This window comes from Dromiciops gliroides, chromosome 2, assembly GCF_019393635.1.
Source record: "Dromiciops gliroides isolate mDroGli1 chromosome 2, mDroGli1.pri, whole genome shotgun sequence".
In the NCBI taxonomy this organism is placed as follows: Eukaryota; Metazoa; Chordata; class Mammalia; order Microbiotheria; family Microbiotheriidae; genus Dromiciops; species Dromiciops gliroides.
Genome location: NC_057862.1, coordinates 467,088,612 through 467,110,013, shown reverse-complemented (window position 1 = coordinate 467,110,013; position 21,402 = coordinate 467,088,612). Strand labels below are relative to the sequence as shown.

Below are 21,402 nucleotides of genomic sequence, written 5' to 3'. Positions count from 1 at the left end.
TACCTAATTTGTAGACAACATCAAGTGGAGGGCCATAGCTAGCACATTGAATGACAGTTGGGATCTCAAAAGATTTAATAATCTAGAGTATTGGGTCAATTCTAATAAAATGAATTTTGAAAGGAGTGAATGGGAAGTCATATACTTTGGCTCCAAAAATCAACTTCTTGAAAACGAAATGGGAAAAGTATGGCTAGAAAAGCAATTCATCTAGAAAAGATCTGTGGGTTTTAGTAAACAGCAAGCTCAATATGCCTCAAAAGAGCCACAAGAAAGCTAATGAACTCATAGGCTTCATTAAGAGGGGCATAATGTTGGAGAATAGGGAGTTGATAGGCCCACTGTATTTCTTCCTGATATTTTAGCTATTGTGTTCAATTTTAGGAAGCTCTTAAAAACTGGAGTGTACAGAGAAGAACAACTAAAGTGGTAAAGACCTTTACATCATGTGATATGAAAATCAGTTGATGAAACTGGGCATATCTGGTCTAGAGAAGAAAATATTTAGGTGAGATATAATAGCTGTTTTGAAGTATTCATACTGTTTGTTTCTGACACTAGATCTCCCAATCTTATCTCAATCTTATAGAAGTTTAACAGCTATTTGTGAACCCAATCCCAACATCAATTGGCACAGAAGCTTTAACCTGCTCTGGTTTCCCAATCTGGGCTGCTTTGCCCCTTCTTAGGTAGCCTAGGGCTGTTGCCTCCATTGCTAGGGGCTCACCATACCAATAAGGGACTTAATGTAGACAGATATGTTTAGCCCTACTGAAGCTGAGAACTCCCAAACTCAAGCAATCCACTAGTCACAGCCTCTCCCATAGCAGGGACCACAGGTGCATACTGCAATGCCTAGCCTATCTTCAAGTATTGAAAAGGTTGTCACATACAATTAACACAACAATAAATCAAGCCCTAATCTATAGCATTTGTCAATTTCTGAAGTGTAAATGTTCAAACTGAAAATTTAAACACTATATCTTAAGAACCAAATTGAACTGGCTCCAGCACACCCCTGCTTCCAGTTCTAAATTCTGTGACATTCAAGAAAAAAGAAAATATTTTCATCAAAGATCTCATATAAAAGTCAGATAGCCAAGATATATAGGCAATTCACATAAACATATACAACCAAGAGTCAGTTCCCGGTAGATGAGTGGTCAAAGAGTAAGAAGAATTTTCAGAAGGACAATGTCAAAATCTAAATGAAAATATATTCCAAATCATTCATAATAGATGTGTAAATTAGAAGAATTCTGAGGTTTCACTCTACAGATTCCCCGAAATGACCAGAAAATGAGGCAATCAATTTTGGAAGGGTTGTGGGAAAGTAGATGCACTACGATGGTGTATGTGGAACTGGGAATTGATCTAGTTGTTCTAGACAGAATTTTGAAATTACGCACAAAGAAGGAACTAAACTGTTCATACTCTTTGACTCAATAACCTCACTACTGAGCATACAGACCAAGGAGGTTAAAGACAAAAACAAATTTATAATATATGCCAAAATATTCGTAGCATTACTCTTTGTGGTAGCAGAGAACTGAGCACAAAGTCAGTGCCATCAATTGGGAAATGGCTAAATTGTTCCTCACACACAGTACTCCATTTCCTATCTCAATGCCTTTGTACTGGCTATCTCTCATGCTTGGAATCCACTCCCTCCTTACCTCTGGCCCATAGAATCACTCAATTTCTTCAAGATACTGCTCAGATGCCACCATCCTAAAGCCCTTCCTGATCCCCTCAAGTGCTAGTGCTATTCCTCCCCAACTATCTTGTAGTTATTTTGTTTTTCTTGTTTGCAGTTATTATGTAGACATTTATATATGTACTTATTGTCTCCCCTGATACATTGGAAGCTCTTTGAGTGTAGGGATTGTTTCATTTGGTCCCTGGGTAGCACAAGTGTATAAAGTGCAGCACCTGGAATCAGGAAGATTCATCTTCCTGGCTCAAATATGACCTCAGACATTTACTAGCTGTGTGACACTGAGCAAGTCACTTAACTCCATTTACCTATGTGTCCTCATCTGTAAAATGAGCTAGAGAAGGAAATGGCAAACCACTCCAGTATCTTTGGCAAGAAATCTCCAGATGGGGTCACAAAGAGTTGGACCCAACTGAAAAGGACTGAACAATAACAACTCTATTATTTCATTCTGTACATTTGTATACTCCGCACCTAGCACAATAGTTGATACATAATAAGTTCTTCATAAAGAAAGGTTGAATACTCTTTCCGCCATCTTGCAGTGCTGGCACCATGGTGCACGTGAATGTCCTGGCAGATGCTCTCAAAAGCATCAACAATGCAGAAAAACAAGGAAAATGCCAGGTTATCATTAGGCCATGCTCTCAAGTAATCGTCAGGTTCTTAACTGTGATGATGAAGCACGGTTACATTGGCCAATTTGAGGTCATCAATGATCACAGAGCAGGAAAAATTGCTGTGAACCTCACAGGCAGATTAAACAAGTGTGGTGTAATCAGCCCCAGATTTGATATTCAATTGAAAGATCTGGAAAAGTGGCAGAATAATCTGCTACCATCCCATCAGTTTGGGTTCATTGTGCTTACAACCTCAACTGGCATCATGGATCATGAGGAAGCAAGACAAAAACACACAGGAGGAAAAATCCTGGGATTCTTTTTCTAAGGGTGTAAAACATACATACAAATAAAATGCTCCAATGGACCAAAAAAAAAAAGAAAAGAAAGGTTGAATAAAATAACTAATATGGTAATGTTTTATATAATTGCATGTGTATAACATATCATTGCTAACCACCTCAGGGAAGGGGGAGGGGAGGAAGGAAACTCAAAACTTTAAATAAAAATGTTTATTTTTTTAAAAAGGTTGAATGGGGCAGCTAGGTAGAGCAGTGGATAAAGCACTGACCCTGGATTCAGGAGTACCTGAGTTCAAATCTGTCCTCAGACACTTGACAGTTAGTAGCTGTGTGACCCTGGGCATGTCACTTAACCCTCATTGCCCTGAAAAAAAAAAAAAAGGTTGCATAGAATTGAAGTTGAATGAATGAACTAGCCCTGTTAAGTTATAGCACTGTTGAGAAATGACAAATATAAAGAATTTAAAGAAACATGAGAAAATTTGTGTGTGCAGATCCAGAAGGAAATAAGCAAAACGCAATGGCTACAATCATGTAATAGATGCAGCATCAAAAGAGATAAGAGATTCAGACTCTGCTTTGAATAGCTGATCTTGTTCTTTGAGAACTCATAAGGATACACACCTCTCTCCATGGAGAGGTGGGGAATTAGTGAGGTAGAATGTGGAACGTTGTCAGCTATGGGACTGTGTCTATTGGTTTTTCTTAAAAATTTGTCTTTGTTGAAGAGAAGATTCAATAGGGATGGCAGGACATAGTGGAAGGGGCATTATTTAAGGGAAATGAATAATGGTGTGAAAACAAAAAGTAACAATACAACCTTTTTTAATTCCCATGCCAGACTCTCTAAATACATTTTTGCACAGGATCCTTTTTTTAAAAAAATCTACTCTATTAGAGGCAAGACAAAGAAAGATAGCAGTTGACCAATTATTCACTACAGACGATCTAATGCATCCTTGACACCTTTTTCCATTCCTTCTTTCTTCATTTTGAAGTTTTATTTCAGTCAGTACCTTCTTAGAATCAACACATTTCTAGGATCTAGACTCTCATTTGAGGAACCTCAAGTCAGCCTACTGAGGGAAAGGCAAGGCTCATATTAGTCAAACACCCAAAAGTCTTAGGTCGTTGTCATCTTTGCATCATCACCTTTCATTACTGCTCTCTACATTAATATAACAGGTGGCTCAGAAGCCATTTGCTTAAGATTCTATTGGTGGGGGGCACCTAGGTGGCGCAGTGGATAGAGCACCAGCCCTGGATTCAGGAGGACCTGAGTTCAAATTCGACCTCAGATACTAGCTGTGTGACCCTGGGCAAGTCACTTAACCCCAATTGCCTCGCAAAAAAAAAAAAGAAAGAAAAGATTCTATTGGTGGAAATCAATTGCTCAGTACTCTGTGTCTGTGTGATGGGCAGAGTTGGTGAGAACTTGCAAGAAAAGAGATTCTGGTCTCCTGATATATAGCTTCAAGAGAGAAGACAAGTGATTCCAGACTCCCTTCAGGTCTCTAAAGGCGAAGATAGACTCTGGGAAGAAGCCAACATGTAGAAGAGCAAGCACCCCAACAATGTCCCTGTCCCCAGTTTATTTCCCCTTGGGTGAGATCTAAGATACTCTCTCAATTGAACTGAGTTACCTCGATGCCAATGGGAGAGGTCATTCATTCTATGTATTGTCTAGTATATATTCTCTTATTTATACTTTCTCTGATTTCTGTTTACTATTGATTTGGAGACATAGATACAAATACACAGAGGTATTTCTGGGGGAGGGCATTGGTAGCTGAGGCATGCAGAATCAATTCTGTGACATTCATTTTTCAGGGAACAGCTATATGCATCTCTCACCCCTTCTCTAACCTATACCCTTCCTATGACCAATACAAGGTCATGGGCAAGCCAAAATAATAAAAGTAAAGAGGCAGCTTGTTGAGTAATTACTACTAACTTGTACACGCTCACCCCCCAAATCCAATCTATTGCCAAGTCTAGTCATTTCTTCCTTCCTAACATCTCATACACCCTCCCTTTTCTCTTCTGCCATTACCACCACCCTGGTGCAGGCCCTTACCACAGGCCAAAACTGCTGCAAGAGCCTGGTACCTCAAGTCTCTTACCACTCATCTTTTGACTCAAATGTCAAAATGATCTTCCTAAAGAAAAGATCTATCCATGTCACCTCCTCCACCACTCAATAAACTCTAGTGGCTCCCTATCATCTCCAGGATCAAATATAAAACCCTCTGTTTGGAATTCAAAGCCCTTCATAACCTAACCAAACCATCATCTTTCCAGTATTCTTACATCTGTCTCTGTGATCCAGGAACACTGGTGTCCTGGCTATTACTCCAACTAGATTGTCCATCTCCTAACTCCAGGCATTTCCTCTGGCCATCCTTCATGCTTAGAATTCTCTCTCTCCTCATGCCCACCTCCTGACTTTCCTAGTGCCTTTCAAGTACCAGATAAAGTCCCACCTTCTCAAGAAAGCTCTCCTGATCCCCCATTCATGCTAATGTCTTCCCTCTGAGATTTTGTCCAAACATCATGACAAACATTCCCCTGCTCTGAGTACTTGTCAGCTTTCTTGATGAGTTCAAATCCTGCCTCAGACACTTATCTGTGTGACGCTGGGTAAGTAACTTAACTTCACTTAGCCACAGTTTCCTCATCTGTAAAATGGGGATAACAATAGCACCTGCTGGGGGCAGCTAGGTGGCACAATGGATAAAGTGCCAGCCCTGAATTCAGGAGGACCTGAGTTCAGATCTGGTCTCAGACACCTGACTCTTACTAGCTGTGTGACCCTGGGCAAGTCACTTAACCCTCATTGCCCCACCAAAAACAAAACAAAATTAAATGAAATAAAAATAAAAAACAATAGCACCTGCTACACAGGGTGGTTGCAAGTATCAAATGAGTTAATATGTATAAAGCACTTTTCAAATTTTAAATCACTATATAAATGCTAGGTATCATCCTCCACCTCCTCATTATTATTTTATTACTTCTACTACTATCACTTGTTAGTGACTTTATTAAGGAAATTCTTGTTCAGAAACAGGTTGGACTGGAAATGCTCTGAGGCCCCTTCCAACTTTGAGATTCAGGTTGGCTGTTTCCTGGTGAGGTCTCAAAGGTTCTATAATCTCTTTTAATGGTTACACATTTCCAAATGCCCTAGCAAGATAAATTACTTATGAGAAAGTTTCCAGTAGAATGCTAATCTGATATGTACCAAATAGATTCTTGTAAGCTTCAATCAAGCATTCATCCTTTTCCTGACCTGAATGTCGTCCTGTCTTTCTTATCTTGATCAAACGATCTCCTGTCCTGGATCTTGGGCACATTTCATTTGGAGACCTCTAGTTCATTTTCTATACCTCCTGCCTTCTAAAAATCAATAGGTTCCCCAACCCCAATTTTATAAAAGAGTAATTACCAAAACCATTTGGTACTGGTGATCAGTAGAATAGAAGGATAGACTTAGAATCAGAGTAGGCCAATGTCTGATAAACTCCAAAACACAAAGCACTAGAGGAAGAACTTGTTCTTTGACAAGAACTGCTAGAAAAACTGGAAAGCAATTTGGTAGAAAATAGGTTTAGACTAGCTGCTTACATCATATATCATAAAAAGAGTCAAATGGAGATATGGGGGTTTTTTGGTTTGTTTTTTTTGTTTTTTTGGTGAGACAATTGGGGTTAAGTGACTTGCCCAGGGTCACACAGCTTGTAAGTGTCAAGTGTCTGAGGCTGGATTTGAACTCAGGTCCTCCTGACTACAGGCCTAGTGCTCTATCCACTGCACCACCTAGCTGTCCTGAGAGATACGTTTTAAATATAAAAGATCATATCATTAAAAAAATTAAAGAAGAACATAAGTGCCAGTCAGATCTACTGTTAAGGGGAGGATTTTCAACCAACCAAATGCTAGAAATAAACATAAAAGATAAAATAAACTCTTTCAATTACACAAAATTTTAAAAGATTTTGCACAAACAAAATTAATGCAACTAGACTACAAAATAAGCTGTCAAGTGAAGGAAAACCATTTTCATCAAATAGGGTTCAGAACTAGACCTGCAGTTTTATTATAATGAGGAACTCTAGCATGAAGAAGCTTGCTCTACCAATGCAGATCAGCACATACTCTGCCATGTATGGTCTTAGAGCCAGGGGCACTGAGGGATTAAGTGATTTGTCATTTGAGAAATGAAACCAGAAAGACTTCAAGTCCAACTCTTTCTCCATTATACCATCATGCTGTCTCTTTACTAAATATATCTGATAAAAGTTGAAGTCAATTCCTTATATATCCATACAAATATGTAAGAACAAAAGTCATTCCCCCATAAATGTATTCAAAGGATTTGAACAGTTTTCAGAATTAAAATATTAGAATTAGCAATCATATTAAAAGACTCTAATTCACCAATAAGAACTTTTAATAAGTATTGATTGACACATTAAGCCTGAGGACCTGGGTTCAAATCTTGGATCAGATGATCCTATGAAATAGAAAGATGTGTCCCATCATAACAGCTCATTTATCATATGCTTCCCATTATGGCTAGAGAAAATTGAGAAACATCAGGATAATCTATTTTAAAGGATCTATAGGAAGACACTGTTGGTAAAGGTGTGGTATCAAAAAAGCAGAAACAAATTAAGTGCCCATCAATTGGGGAAGCACTGAACAGATGGTGGTATATGATCTGGGTGAAATCTAATTTTCCCCTCATTTGTAGGGGGCTTTGTGCTTTTCAAAAAATTGTCACCTCGGCAGCTAGGTGGTACAGTGGATAAAGCACCAGCCCTGGATTCAGGACAACCTGAGTTCAAATCCGGCCTTAGACACTTGACACTTACTAGCTGTGTGACCCTGGGCAAGTCACTTAACCCTCATTGCCCTGAAAAAACAAAAACAAAAAACCCTGTCACCCCTATTACTTGATTCAGTTCTAAAAAACACAGGGTGAGTAAGAAAGCAATAGCATAAAGGTAATGAACAATTATTGTGATGTAAGGCAGAGAATATGACCTGTATGCAGTCATGCAAAGTAAAATAAATAGAATCAAGAAACCAGAAAAATAGCAATAATGTTGTGAATTAAAATAATGCTAAAAGACAGCAGAACCCAGATTAACTGCAATGAACCAACTTGGCTGAGAAAAGAGAAAATCAGTGTGTCACTGATCATTTGCCAGCCACCATCCAAGGCACTGGGAATGCAAATACAAAGGATGAAACAACATCTACTCATAAGGAGTTCCCAAGAAACACATATCCTCTTGGTAGGGAGGTGGCAGATGATGGGTACAGAATGTTGCATTATTTTTACTAAACTATATTTGTTACAAAGAAAGCTTCAATGGAGCTTGGCATATCAGGAAAGTATGTGTTGTTTGTTTTAAGGCATCAGTTTTTAAAATATTAAAAAAAGTAAAACAATAAACTAAACCTCTAGTCCTCTCCACATTGCTTTCACTCTGTAGTAACTAAAACATTACCAAAAGTTAAGATCCTCAGAGGACCAAATGAAAGATCTAGAGCTGGAAGAGACCTGAGAGGTCATCAGGTCCAACCACCTCCTTTTACAGAAAAGGAAACTAAGACCCAAAGAGGAGAAGTGACTTGTCCAAGGTCACACAGGTATTAAGTAGCACACCCAAGACTTGACTGTAAGCCCTCTGATCCAGTACACTATATGGAAGAGGATGGGAGAGCATGTGACAAATGAACTTGGGAGAAGGATTCCTGAGCTTTTGAATATTACTTGTGGCTACAAAGCAGGTGGGAGGTAGGCAGAAGAGGTAGGATCTACAACTCCTGGAACCCCAGTCTTTTACTTCAAGACCATCATAGCATGCTGATTCTCTTAGGACCCTCTATGGCCCAGGGCTCTTTCTCCTTACTCTAGGCCTTCCAGCCTGGCTCTGCCAGAAAGGACTGCTGACCTTTTGGGAGAGGTGTGTGCTCCTTAACATGTCTTTGAGTAAACAAAAACAGCCTGCAGGTTTTCCAACAGTCTCTGCTTGTTTTTCCCTGGAGTGCTCATTGGAAAAAATAACCTATGTGGGGTGAGAGTGGACAGCAAGCACCCCAGAGGGAAGGGCCGCAGGGCTTTTAGGTCTCTGGCCAGCAGTGTGTCCTCTCTGCTCAGTCCCTCAGGGCCTTACTTGTTAGAACTTGGTTTTTCTTGGGGCAGAGGTTAAGAATGGGGCATGAGAGTGGTGGGAGAAAGAGATCAATGAATCAAAACATTTTCAGCTGGTTCTATAAACCTGGGTCAGATTTCTCATCTTGATTTTAGCTCAACAGAATCCTTAGAGGTGGGAGAACCCGGCTGAGGGAGGGTCAGGAATTGAAATATTCTGTTTTCCATCCCTACCCAATCAACCTTTCCTCCCCATGGCTGGGCAAGTGCCCTTTGCTGGAGGAGAAAAGGAATTAACTAAGCATGTCCTTTGCAGTGGGGTCCCTGAGGTAGACTTTTTTTTCTGGGGCTAGCGTGGACTTCCCTTTGATCTCTCCTCTCACTCTGTTTTCATCTTCTCAGAGCTGCTTCTAAACAGAGAGGGTTTTTCACACTTGGAGCTCTCCCTCTCCCTCCTCCTCCTTGGTCCTGCCAGAGTCTCATTCTAAGGCCAGGCATCCAGCTGGCAGCCACATGAAAGGACTTCCTGTCAAGATCCCACAGAGAACAGAGCCTGGAGGCTACTCATGGCTCTGGCCCTGGCCCAGGGCCCCTGAACATGGTGGGGCCACAGAAACTTGGCTGGGATGGGCAAGTGGCACAAGGAAGGGGGGAAAAACACCCCACTGCCTCCGAATCATAGGACCCAGACCCAAAGGAACCATAGTCTCAGAGACCTAGCAGCTTGAATGGGAGAGGAAGGAAAACAAGCAGGAACAAAAGAAGGGGCAGTTTCTGGAAACCACCTTAGCAAGATCTGCAGCAGTAGCCAATGTACTTGGGAGAAGGATTTCGAAGTTCTTGAACATTGCTTCCAGTAATACTTGGGGTTGGTGGGTAGAGGAAGAGGGAAAATCAGGAGCTATATAATTTTCCATGTGTTGGCAAAAAAAGAGAGACAGCAGAAATTTCAGGGGAAGGGGGCACATGGGACACTGAGGGGAAGGGCAGTACAATGGAAAAAGCATTGAATTTGGAGTCAAAGGACCTGGGTTCAAATCCCACTCTGTAACACACTACCTGTGTGACTTTGGGCAAGTCACTTAACCTCTTCTGGCCTCAAATTCTATATCTGATCTTTAAAAAGTAAAATTAAAGGAGGAGAGGAATGCACTGGGAGAAAGGGAAAGGGAGAGGTGGAATGGGGTAAAGCATCTCACATAAAAGAAGCAAAAAAAAGCATATGGAATAGAGGGGAAGATGGGAGAGGTGTGGGGGAGTGAGTGAGCCTTACTCTCATCAGAATTGGCTCAAAGAGGGAATAGCATACATACTAAAGTGGGTATATTAATTTATCTTGCCCTGCAGGAAAGTGGGAAGGGAAGGGGATAAGGAGGGGAGAGGTGAAGGAAGGGAAGATAGATTGGGGGAGGGAGCAGTCAGAAGCAAAACACTTTTGAGGAGGGATAGGGTGAAAGAAGATCAAAAATAGAGTAAATATCAAGGGGAGGGAATAGGATGGAGGATAATACAGTTAGCAATAGTAACTGTGAAAAAAATTTGAAGCGTTTGTCTGATAGGCCTCAGTTTGCAAACACATAGAGAACTGAGTCAAATTTGTTAAAATGAGAGCCATTCGGGGGCAGCTAGATGGCGCAGTGGATAGAGCACCGGCCCTGGAGTCAGGAGGACCTGAGTTCAAATCTGGCCTCAGACACTTAACACTTACTAGCTGTGTGACCCTGGGCAAGCCACTTAACCCCAATTGCCTCACAAAAAAAAAAAAATGAGAGCCATTCTCCAATTGATAGATGATCAAAAGACATGAAGCTTTCAGATGAAATAATCAAAACCACTTATAACTATATGAAAAAAAAATGCTCTAACTCACTATTGATTGGAGAGATTCAGGTCAAAACAATTCTGGGTACTACCTCATACCTATTTTATTGTATAATAGGACAACAAAGGAAAATGGCAAATGTGGGGGAAATGGGGAAAGAAACATTAATATACTCTTGGTAAAGTTGTAAACTGATTCAAACATTCTGTAGAGTAATTTGTAACCATGGCCAAAGGGCTATAAACCCATGCATATTCTTTGACCTAGCAATACCACAACTAGGTTGGTATCCTAAAAGAGTTTTTTTAAAAGTTGAATTTGAAATTGGGGTGATGTCCATCAATTGGGGAATGGCTGAATAAATTGTGGGATGAGATTGGGATGGAACACTATTGTGCTATAGGAAATGATGAGCAGAATGCTATCAGAAGGACTTATGAAAAATGCAATCCATCTACAGAGAAAGAACTGATGGTATCTGAATACAGATTGAAGTATACTTTTTTTGTTAGTTCCTCTTTCTAAAATTTTTTGTTTGTTTTCTTTCACAGCCTGACTAATGTAGAAATGTTTTTCATGACTGCACATGTATAACTTAATATTGAATTGCTTGAGTTCTTAAGGGGGGAGGGGGGAAGAAGAGAATTTGGAACACAAAGTTTTAAAAATCAGTGTGAAAATTTGTTTAGATATGTAACTTGAGGAAAATTCTAAATAAATAGATTTTATATCTGAAGAAGGGGGTTGGACTACATTGTCTCAAACTTCCCTTCTTTTTCTAAGTTCATAATATATGGATCCTGGCCCCATCTGGACACTAAGGAGATACAAGACAAGGGGGCCACCCTTTACTGTCCTTCCCCACTCCTCACTAAAACAATCCCTCATACTATCCCCACCTCAAAGTGACTAATAGTTGCCCTGTTTCAGGGGGCTATCATAGGATCATGGATCTAAGACCAGGTTGGGATCCTGGAAGCATACATTTATATTGGAAAGTCACCTTACAGGCCTTTCAACTCTTCCATTTTATAGATAAAGAAAGTAAGGCCCAGAAAGGTTGTAACTTACCTTAGGCCACATAGGTAGGGAACAAAGTTGGAGAATCCTACTAAGTAAAAAAATTGTAAGGGGCAGAACCCTATCTAGCAATTTTGGTGCCAAGTGCAAGCAAGAACAAAACATGCCCCGGAATCAACTTTGCAATTAGTGGTTTAGATAACAATACAAGATTTAATTATGAAAATTTCAATTGAATAGGAAGGCAGAGTAAAGGGCATCGCTGTGGAGGGTGGAGATGGAGACATCTCTCTCCAGACCACCTTGTGTCAAATTGTAAAAATAATGAATTAAAATTTATTTTTAAAATTTTACCACACTAAGCACTTGAGACACTTAAATTTAAAATTTTAAAATTTTAATTCAGTACCCCTGAGGGCCCCAATTATCCCCACTCTAGTTATAGCTCCTGGGCAGCTAGGTAGCCCAGTGGATAGAATGCCAAGCCTGGAGTCAGGAAGACTCCTCTTCCTGAGTTCAAATCTAGCCTCAGACACTTACTAGCTGTGTGACCCTGGATAAGTCACTTAACCCTGTTTGCTTCAGTTCCTCATCTGTGAAATGAGCTGGAGAAGGAAATGGCAAACCATTCTAGTATCTTGGCCAAGAAAACACCAAATGGGGTCATGAAGAGTGGGGCACAACTGAAAAGACTGAACAACAAGTTGCATCTCTGATAAAAGGCAGAAATGGGATTCAAACTCAGCTCCTCTGACTCCAAATCAATATGGGACCTGGCTAAGATAAGGTGTGAGAAGAAGCAAGTTGGATGATTTAATGGAGGGTGAAGATCTCGTTGGACAATGCCAATATCCACAATGGCAAGGCATTTCTCTCACCACCCCTAGTTTGAGAAACATAGACCTCTAACCTACAGTCTACAATCTCACATCAGGAAGGGACCTCTGAAGTCATCTCTTTCAACCCATACCTGAAAAAAAGCATCCCAACAGGAAACTACAACATCCTGAAAAGTGATCTCTGTTTGGAGATAGCCACTTATGGGGAGCTTATTACCTATTAAAGTGGCCTGTTATGCTTTTGGAAATGTCTAATTTTGATTCAGTTTTCCTTATATTGAGCTGAAATATGCCTCTTTCAACTTCTGCCAATGCTCTTAGTTATGCCCCTTTGATGTCAACCAAGATGTATCTAAAACCTGGCCTTGGAGTCACCTCTCATACATACTAGCTCACCTCTCATACATACTGGTCTCACCTCTCATACATACTAGCTCACCTCTCATACATACTGGTCTCACCTCTCATACATGCCAGCTGTGTGACAAGAGGCAAGCCTCTTAACCTCTCACATCTATTTCACAGATGACACGACTGAAGTTGGGGGGTGGGCAGGGCTGAGCGGTGCCTCAGTTGCCCAAAGTGAATGACAGCTCCCCCAGGGGTCCTTCACTTGGTAGGCAAGTGGCAGAACTCCTCTGCACCACAGGTGCTGTGTCTTTGGCCACAGAAAGTGTCTCAAGTTTCATCATCTGTAAAATGAAAGGGTTGGACAACATAGTCTCCAAGGTGCCTTCCAACTCTTGATCTGTGATCATATCATCCTCTAAGTTGCAGAAAAGAGGCTTTGGCATTGGTGGATATTATGACACAGGGCGTTCCTCTCACACTGATGAAATCATGGTGGTGAAAGAGGAAGAGAAAGGAGGGACAGAGAGAGGAGGAGGGAGAGAAAGAGACAAAGATAGGAGAGAGAGGAGAGAGAGAGGAGAGAGATAGAAACAGAGAGAGACAGAGACAGAGAAAGACAGAGGAGAGACAGAGAGACGAAGACAGAGACAGAGAGAAACAGGAGAGACAGAGAGATAGGAAAGAGAAGAGAGGAGAGACAGAGACAGAGACACACACAGAGAGAGAAACAGAGACTGACAGAGACTTGGAAAGAGAATGAGAATAATACAAAGCATCCACTGTGTCCTCTCAACAGGTTTCTAGCAGTACCAGTAGTTTCTCTACCTAAAGGACTGAGGGCTAATGGTCACTAATGTCAGCACTCAAATTATAGCTTGTTCAGGATCAAAACTAAAAGGATTCTGGCTGGGCTGGGCTGGGCTGGATGCTGTTCCCACTTGGTTGTTGCCATCCTTGTTCCTGTGTTCATTCTTTACCACACTAAGCACTTGAGACACTTTCTGTGGCCAAAGACACAGCACCTGTGGTGCAGAGGAGTTCTGCCACTTGCCTACCAAGTGAAGGACCCCTGGGGGAGCTGTCATTCACTTTGGGCAACTGAGGCACCGCTCAGCCCTGCCCACCCCCCAACTTCAGTCGTGTCATCTGTGAAATAGATGTGATACTATCCACCTTAATATTGTGTGAAGATCAAATGAGATGAGAGCAGTACGAAGACCTTTGCAGGCAGCCTAGTACAATGAGAAGAGACCTAGTTTTGGGGGGTCAGAGGACCTCTATTTAAATCCTGCCTCTGATTTGTATTTACCTGTGTTTCCTTAGGGAAGTGACTCAAACTTCATGGGCCTCAGTTTCCTCATATGTAAAATGAGGGGGTTGGATTCGGACCAGCTGGCCTCTGAGGCTTCCAGCTCTGCAGTTTTCTAATTAGAGTGTTGTATCATCTCGAGATCCCAGATGGGATGGGAGGTGGGGGATACACCAATGTGTATCAGGCCAATTCCCTTAAAAATATAATTCTTGGGCAGCTAGGTGGCGCAGTGGATAAAGCACTGGCCCTGGATTCAGGAGTTCCTGAGTTCAAATCTGGCCTCAGACATTTGACACTCACTAGCTGTGTGACCCTGGGCAAGTCACTTAACCCCCATTGCCCCACAAAAAAAAAATTTTTAATATATATAATTCTTGTCTTACTCTGTCTTTATTAGTCAGAAGGAAGCAGGGGACAGGAAAAGAAGGCAATGGGGAAAAGAGTTCAGCTTTCTGCCAACATCCAACTAGGTAATTAAACTATCCTCACTTATGTCATGTTTTCTGCAGCAGAATTTCCCTTAAAAATCATTAGAATTAATTAATCCTTCAGCCCCCGCCTGCTCCAGATGTGCCAAAGCTTGTTAGATTGGGGGGGGGGTGGAGCGGGGAAAGAAACCATCACTGCTCATTAAAGGAGCAATTAGCAATAGTCCCAATTAGACAACTCCCCTATGTAGCATGAGGTCCTTGCTTTTGCCTTCTAGGCATTTTAAATGCCTGATTTCTTTGGGCCCTAGGGGCAGAGCAAGCCCCCTCCTGGGTAAGGACCTAGGGCCTCTGTGGTCAGGTGAGTAGAGCAAAAGGCCCCCAGTCTCTCCAGAGACCTCAAATCTAGGCAATTGTGAGCCAAGCTCAGAGACACCCAACACTTCTTTTCTCACTACGAAGCCCCAGATGGGGGGATATTTTAGATTGCAGTCAGTTGGCTGAAAGAAATGCTGTCGAGAGGGACCTTGGCAGACAGAGGCCTGGTCAGATGAAGAGAAGTGATGAAAGTTAAGCCACAGCTGTGGGCTCTGGGGAATTTTTCTCTCTCACTGGACTGAAGAGCCAATGTCAACATTTCAAAAGGGGAGGACAGGTATTAGAAAAACTAATCTAGTGTGGAAGATGAGCTCACATAGAGCTATGTCTTGAAGCAGGAAACAGTTCAATTCAACCAGCACTTAAAAAAATATTGATCTATTTTGGTTTTATGTTCTCTTATAGTAATTTTATTATTTTTAAATTTTATTTTATTTTTACACTACCTTTATATTAATCTTTTTCTCATATCCCTCCTTTCTCCCAGAGAGCTACCCCATATAACAAATATTTTAAAGGAAAAGGAAGAAGAAAAAAATCAACCAGCTAAACCAATCAATACAATAGAGGGGGAGGGGTTTCTGAAAATATATGCAGTGTTTTCAATCTGTGGGCTTCCCACTTCTTGGAGGAGGGTAAGGGGAGGTGTCAGCTCATATAATTTCTTTGGGGAAATGCTTGTTTTTGCAATTTTGCAACATTCACTTTGGATTTCAGCCAGCATTTATTGTCTTCTGTGTGCAGAGCACCATATTAAGTGTGTGTGGAGGCAGGGATACAAAGGACAATATAGCCTTAACTTTTTCACTCCTTTTTTTTTGGGGGGGGGGGGCAATGAGGGTTAAATGATTTGCCCAGGGTCACACAGCTAGTAAAGTGTCAAGTGTCTGAGGCTGGATTTGAACTCAGGTCCTCCTGAATCCAGGGCCAGTGCTTAACCACTGCGCCACCTAGCTGCCCCCATAGCCTTAACTTTTTGAGGTTCACGGTAGGGAAGGCAACTAGGCCTTTCAAGAAATTTGTCTTGTTTCACTATTACATATAGGTAAGGTGAACTCTGTGTGTGTGTGTGTGTGTGTGTATGTTTGGCCAGGAAATGACACACATACATAGGTAACTCTGATCCAAAGTATTACCAATGAGTGTAATGGAAAGGTGTGAAACAAAGTGTGACCTGAAGGGGGAACTGATGGGAAGGGAGGAAGTTATTGCCAATAGGGGTGGGAGTATTTTAGTTGGATCACAACCCTTCTACACTCCCCCAGAAACAAAAAAGACCATTCAAGGCCCTGAATGGTACTCAAAATCTATCTAAGCTTGGTAGGACATATAAGAGTTTTTGCAACCATATCTTAACCTTCCAAAATCCAAGGTCACCTTGATATTTTTAATGCCAGTATAGCACAGGCCCTGAGGCTACTTCTCAACTCCTATTTGTTGTTCTTTGTCCTTTTTTTCTAAGAGGGCCAATGACATCACAAGGTGATGTCTTGACTCGAGTGGAAATTGGATGTAAGTGAAGCAAAATCACACAAAGTTGGCAGCCTCATTCTCTCCTCCAGAGTCACTATTCATTTTGGCATGTCAAGTACCCAGTGGTTGGCTAACTCCCCTCCCCAAAATAATTCTATTTCAGGGGCTTGGCTAAAGCTGCTCTATTACTGGGCTGGCCCACCACTGGAACACAAGATTCCAAACTAGCTTGATATTTATATACAAGACCTGCAGTGCATGACTTATTCTCTCCAACCAACCGCAAGACATTTCCTGTGTGCAGTCATTTACTTTCATCCAATGGCCCAAAGGTATTTAGCTCCTTTGACTGCTTGTCCATGTCTAGTTTATACCTCTGATTGATTGATTCAACCTAAAAGTCTGCCTTCTGTGTTCAATTGGAGTGGGGTGGACTCCTACTCTTATAAACAATTCTTTTGGTAGCAGGAGGCATTTGTTTAGTGGGGGATGTGGGGGAGGAAGGGATTGGGTGATGGTGTGTGGCAATGAAGACTTGAAGCCTCTAATGGACAGTAGTAACTCAAGGAGTAAAAATTTTAAACCTTGGCTACAGCACACAAAAGCTTCGTCCCTTTATCCACTGAATTCAAGAGGAAGGGACGGAAGGAAGGAAGGCGGGAAGGCAGGCAGGGAGGAACGAAGGAACGAAAGAATGAAGGAAGTCATTTATTAAGTTCTTACTATATGCAAATCATTTTGCTAAGTGCTGAAGATAAAAATAAAAAGGCAAAAGACAGGGGGCAGCTAGGTGGCGCAGTGGATAAAGCACTGGCCCTGGATTCAGGAGGACCTGAGTTCAAAGCTGGCCTTAGACACTTGACACTTACTAGCTGTGTGACCTTGGGCAAGTCACTTAACCCTTATTGCCCTGCAAAAAAAAAAAAAAAAAAAGACAGTCCCTGCTCTTCTGGAGTTCATATTCTAACGAGGGAGACAGTAACAGAGCAGGTTTTTGCAGGTTTCATAGTCCTGAGGTTGCAGTGGTAAAGCTGATGCAAATACATTCTTTAAAATGCATTTCCAGGAGGGGCAGCTAGGTGGCGCAGTGCATAGAGCACCGGCCCTGGAGTCAGGAATACCTGAGTTCAAATCTGATCTCAGACACTGGACACTTATTAGCTGTGTGACCCTGGGCAAGTCACAACCCCAATTGCCTCACTAAAAAAATTAAAAAAAATTTTTTTAAAAAAAAATGCATTTCCAGGGGTAGCTAGGTGGTGCAGTGGATAGAGCACCGGCCCTGGAGTCAGGAGTACCTGAGTTCAAATCTGGCCTCAGACACTTAATACTTACTAGCTGTGTGACCCTGGGCAAGTCACTTAACCCCAATTGCCTCACTAAAAAAAAATAAAAATAAAATGCATTTCCATTAATAAAGCTATATCACTTTCTGATGCCAGCCCATTCAACAGTGTCAAGGAATTTGGTGATAAGAACTTTCCTTTCTGCTCTTAAGTGGCTGTGGCTGCTAAGGAGGCTATGGCACCTTCAAAGGAAGTTGCTAGGTCACAGGCCCACAAGGATAACTCCTGGACACGGGTTTCCAAAGCCAGGTTGGAAGAAGGAACAATGTGTGTGTGGGGGGGGGTGGTACACTGCTATTCTTGGGGCTCTTGAGCTCAGGGTCCTAGACTGTTTCTACTGGAATCTAAAGGGAGCTGGTAATCAAAGCGATACAAGCCTGGTATGTGGCATCTTCTGTCTTTCTGTTAAAGCTCCTGTTTTGTCTAGGCTAGATTGCCTGTCCTATTGATGATTGCTGGTGAGTGGCAATTGGTCCTTGTGGTGATGAGGATGAAAGAGCCCTTCTCCATAAGGGTTGTTCCCCTCGATAATGGCTACAAGATTGGAGCTGGAGGCAGGACTGGTGGTCTTAAGGGCACTGCTTCACCTTAGGGGCATTCTTGTGCCCTGACTCCTGGGCTGTCTCCATCAGCTAGTAAATAGCAGAACCAGGAATCAAAAGCATGTGTTTTGACTCCAAATCCAGTCCCTTTCCTACTTCTCCTAAGTCAGATTTACAAATATCATAGAACTAGAAGTGACCTAGAAATCTTCTTGTACAACCCCCTCATAACTGAGGAAATTGACTCCAGAGAGGTTGTGTGACTTGCCCAAGGTCACTTAGAAAGGTAGGAACAGGGACTAGAACCCTGATCTCTTGATCCTTTACCTAGTCTACTTTCTCCCTTCCCACTTCCCCTCAACCGGGATGTTTTGTGTGATTTCTATTTGAAAAGATGGTATAAATTTCCTGAGGGCACAAAATTGTAGGATCTTTGTGGATGGTGATTTTTAAACATGGCTCAAGGAAGAAGCAACTAAGTAATATAGTGGATAGAGCACTGGAATGAGAAAGACCTGAGTTCAAATTCAGCCTTGGCTACTTACTATGTGACTTTGGGCAAGTCCCTTAATCTCTGGCCTCAGTTTACTCATCTGTAATATGAGGATAATAACAGCACCTATATTCTAGGGGTTTATGAGGATAAAATGTGATATTTATAAAACTACTTGCAATCCTCAAAGCACAATCTAAGTGCTAAACAAAACAAAAACCCCAGGGAGAACTAATTCAGAGTCATCAGCCACCCAAAACTGAGAGGGTGGAGGTGTCTTCAGTTACATGGTGGGCAGGCAGTCGGTTGGCTATCTGAACTGCCTGCCGTGGATGGCATTGAATAATCAGCTCCTGGAATGATCCAGAAAAGTCCAGCTGAACTATTGGTCCCACCCAATCCCTACCCACGCACTGTCTGCCTGAACGGAACCAGATGGAATTCATATAGTTCACCCCACCCTTCTTCCAGCTGCAGGTGATGCTGGATTTGGCTCTAACTAGGATCCTCAGGTCAACAGACCAAAGAACATTTGGCTGGAGTGAATGGAAAGAAGAATACTGTACATTGGACCTAAGGATCCCCCTCCCCCATCTTTACCTTCACCCTGTCCCTAAAGGCCCATGGACCCCAGCAGCCATGTTACTACAGATGAGGGGGGGGGGGAATATCTCCTGATGGTGATTTAGAACTTGACAACATACTCCCCTCCTAAGAGGGAAAGAATGGAAGAAGGGAGCTTTAGCAAGGTCAGAAGTAGGCAAAATAGTGAGGTAGGTGAAGTTTGTCCTTGGATTAATTCAAAGAGCAGTTACCTTCTTAGCCAGCTACATAACAGGTCTCCACCACTCTGGTCCTCCTCTGCCTCTCACTGGGACTCAGACTGCCACCCCTGGGCCCTGATAGGTGAGCTTTCAGAACCAGACCCCCATGACACTTCCCAGCCGACACCAAAACATTCCAGCTGGTGAAGTTCTGGAACAGATCAATATGGCTTACTACAGCCAGCATTGACTTTTCAGTGTGAGCAATTACACCTCAGAAATCTCTAAATGATACAGATAAGAGTTTGATTGATTATTTTGTCAATTGTGAAGACAAGAAAATGATGGAGAAAATGTTAATGATGCAGATTAGAGTTAAAAGGATAGCTCTGGCTGTGTAACCCTGGACAAGTCACTTAACCTCGATTGCCTCCAAAAACAAAAAAGCGTGTCTCTACATACATTTTTTTTTGAGAGCTAGTTGTTAAACATTTACCAGTACATCCCTGATGCCACCAAACCTTGGCCAAATTTCCCCCTCTTTTCTAACTCTAGCTCCCCTCTAACGTAAACTTAAAATGTAAGTTCCTTAAGGTCAGGGAATGACTTGCTTGATTATATCTTCAGCACTTTAGCACCATTCCTGAAAGTCATTCATTCAGTCAATAAACGTGTATTAAACACTTACTATGTGCCTACCACTATACTAGGTGCAAATGACAAAAAGAAAGGCCAAAAAAAAATAGTTCCCTCCTTCAAAGAGTGATCATTCTAATAATGGGGAAAATGAGATGGAAATAATTCAACATACATAATAAGTGTTTACTTACTACATGATTTTTCACCCATTCATTCACCTGCTTATATGCCAGGTTGTGTGATATATGCTAGAAATAAAAAGAAGGAAAAAAAAAACAGAAATAGTCCCTGTCCTTGAGAAAATTAACATTTTATTGATCATAGATTTAGAACTAGGAGAAAATCACAAGATGTGAGAGTGGGTAGGGACCTCATTGCTCATCTGGTCCAACCCATATATACTATAACCACTATAACATAACTGACAAATAGTCAGACAACCTCCACTTAAAGACCTCCAAGAAAGGGAACCTCTTGAGCCAGCCCATTCCATTTGTGTATATTGGGAAGGTTTGTCTTGACCTTTCCCCTAACTTTGCCTCTTGGCCACATTTACCCATTGCTCCTATTTCTTCTCCCAGGTGTCAAACAGAACAAGTCTGCCTCCCTCCATCCTTGAGAAGGACCAATAGGTCCTCCTTGGATCAATTCTTTAGCAAGTTAAACACTCCCAAGCTTCTTTAACCAATTTTCATATGACACATACATTGGGTTGCCCTTCTCTGGACATTCCCCACCTTATCAATGTCCTTCTTAAACTGTGCTGCCCAGAATTGAACACAACACTCCATATGATGGCTAACAAGGACTCAGGACAGTGGGATTATTATTCTCCCTTTCCTGGAAACTACACCTAAACAAGATTTTAGAGATTACCTCATTTCCCCCTTGTTTTACGGGATGGCCAGTGAAGGAATTTGTTTTGCACGACTGACTGACTATGTATACTTGTTACAAGGAATTGTCTTCCCATCCCACCCCAAAGGGGTGGGGCTAGGTGGGAGAGAAAAACAATACCTATTGATTTTTTTTAAATGTAATTAAAAATAAAATAAAATAAAATAGGGTGGTTGCCTCAAGAGGTAGTGAGTTCCCCTTCGCCAGAGGTCTTCAAGCATGGACTGGATAAACAATTATCTGGGCTGCTGTTCTGGGAATCCTTTCTCGGGTATGGGTTGTATTATACGACC

The 21,402-nt window shown here is 41.7% G+C and overlaps 1 protein-coding gene across 1 annotated transcript; it reads left to right on the top strand.

The window, feature by feature from the left end:
- Positions 1 to 2,272: 2,272 nt before the first annotated feature.
- Positions 2,273 to 2,726, top strand: LOC122739688 (40S ribosomal protein S15a-like). Its single transcript, XM_043981335.1, has one exon. It carries the CDS (start codon positions 2,273 to 2,275, stop codon positions 2,663 to 2,665), a length of 393 nt encoding a protein of 130 aa, XP_043837270.1. The 3' UTR covers positions 2,666 to 2,726.
- Positions 2,727 to 21,402: the final 18,676 nt, after the last annotated feature.

Excerpts from the sequence above, each read along its gene's own strand:
- LOC122739688 (XM_043981335.1), top strand. The coding sequence starts at position 2,273 with ATGGTGCACGTGAATGTCCTGGCAGATGCTCTCAAAAGCATCAACAAT.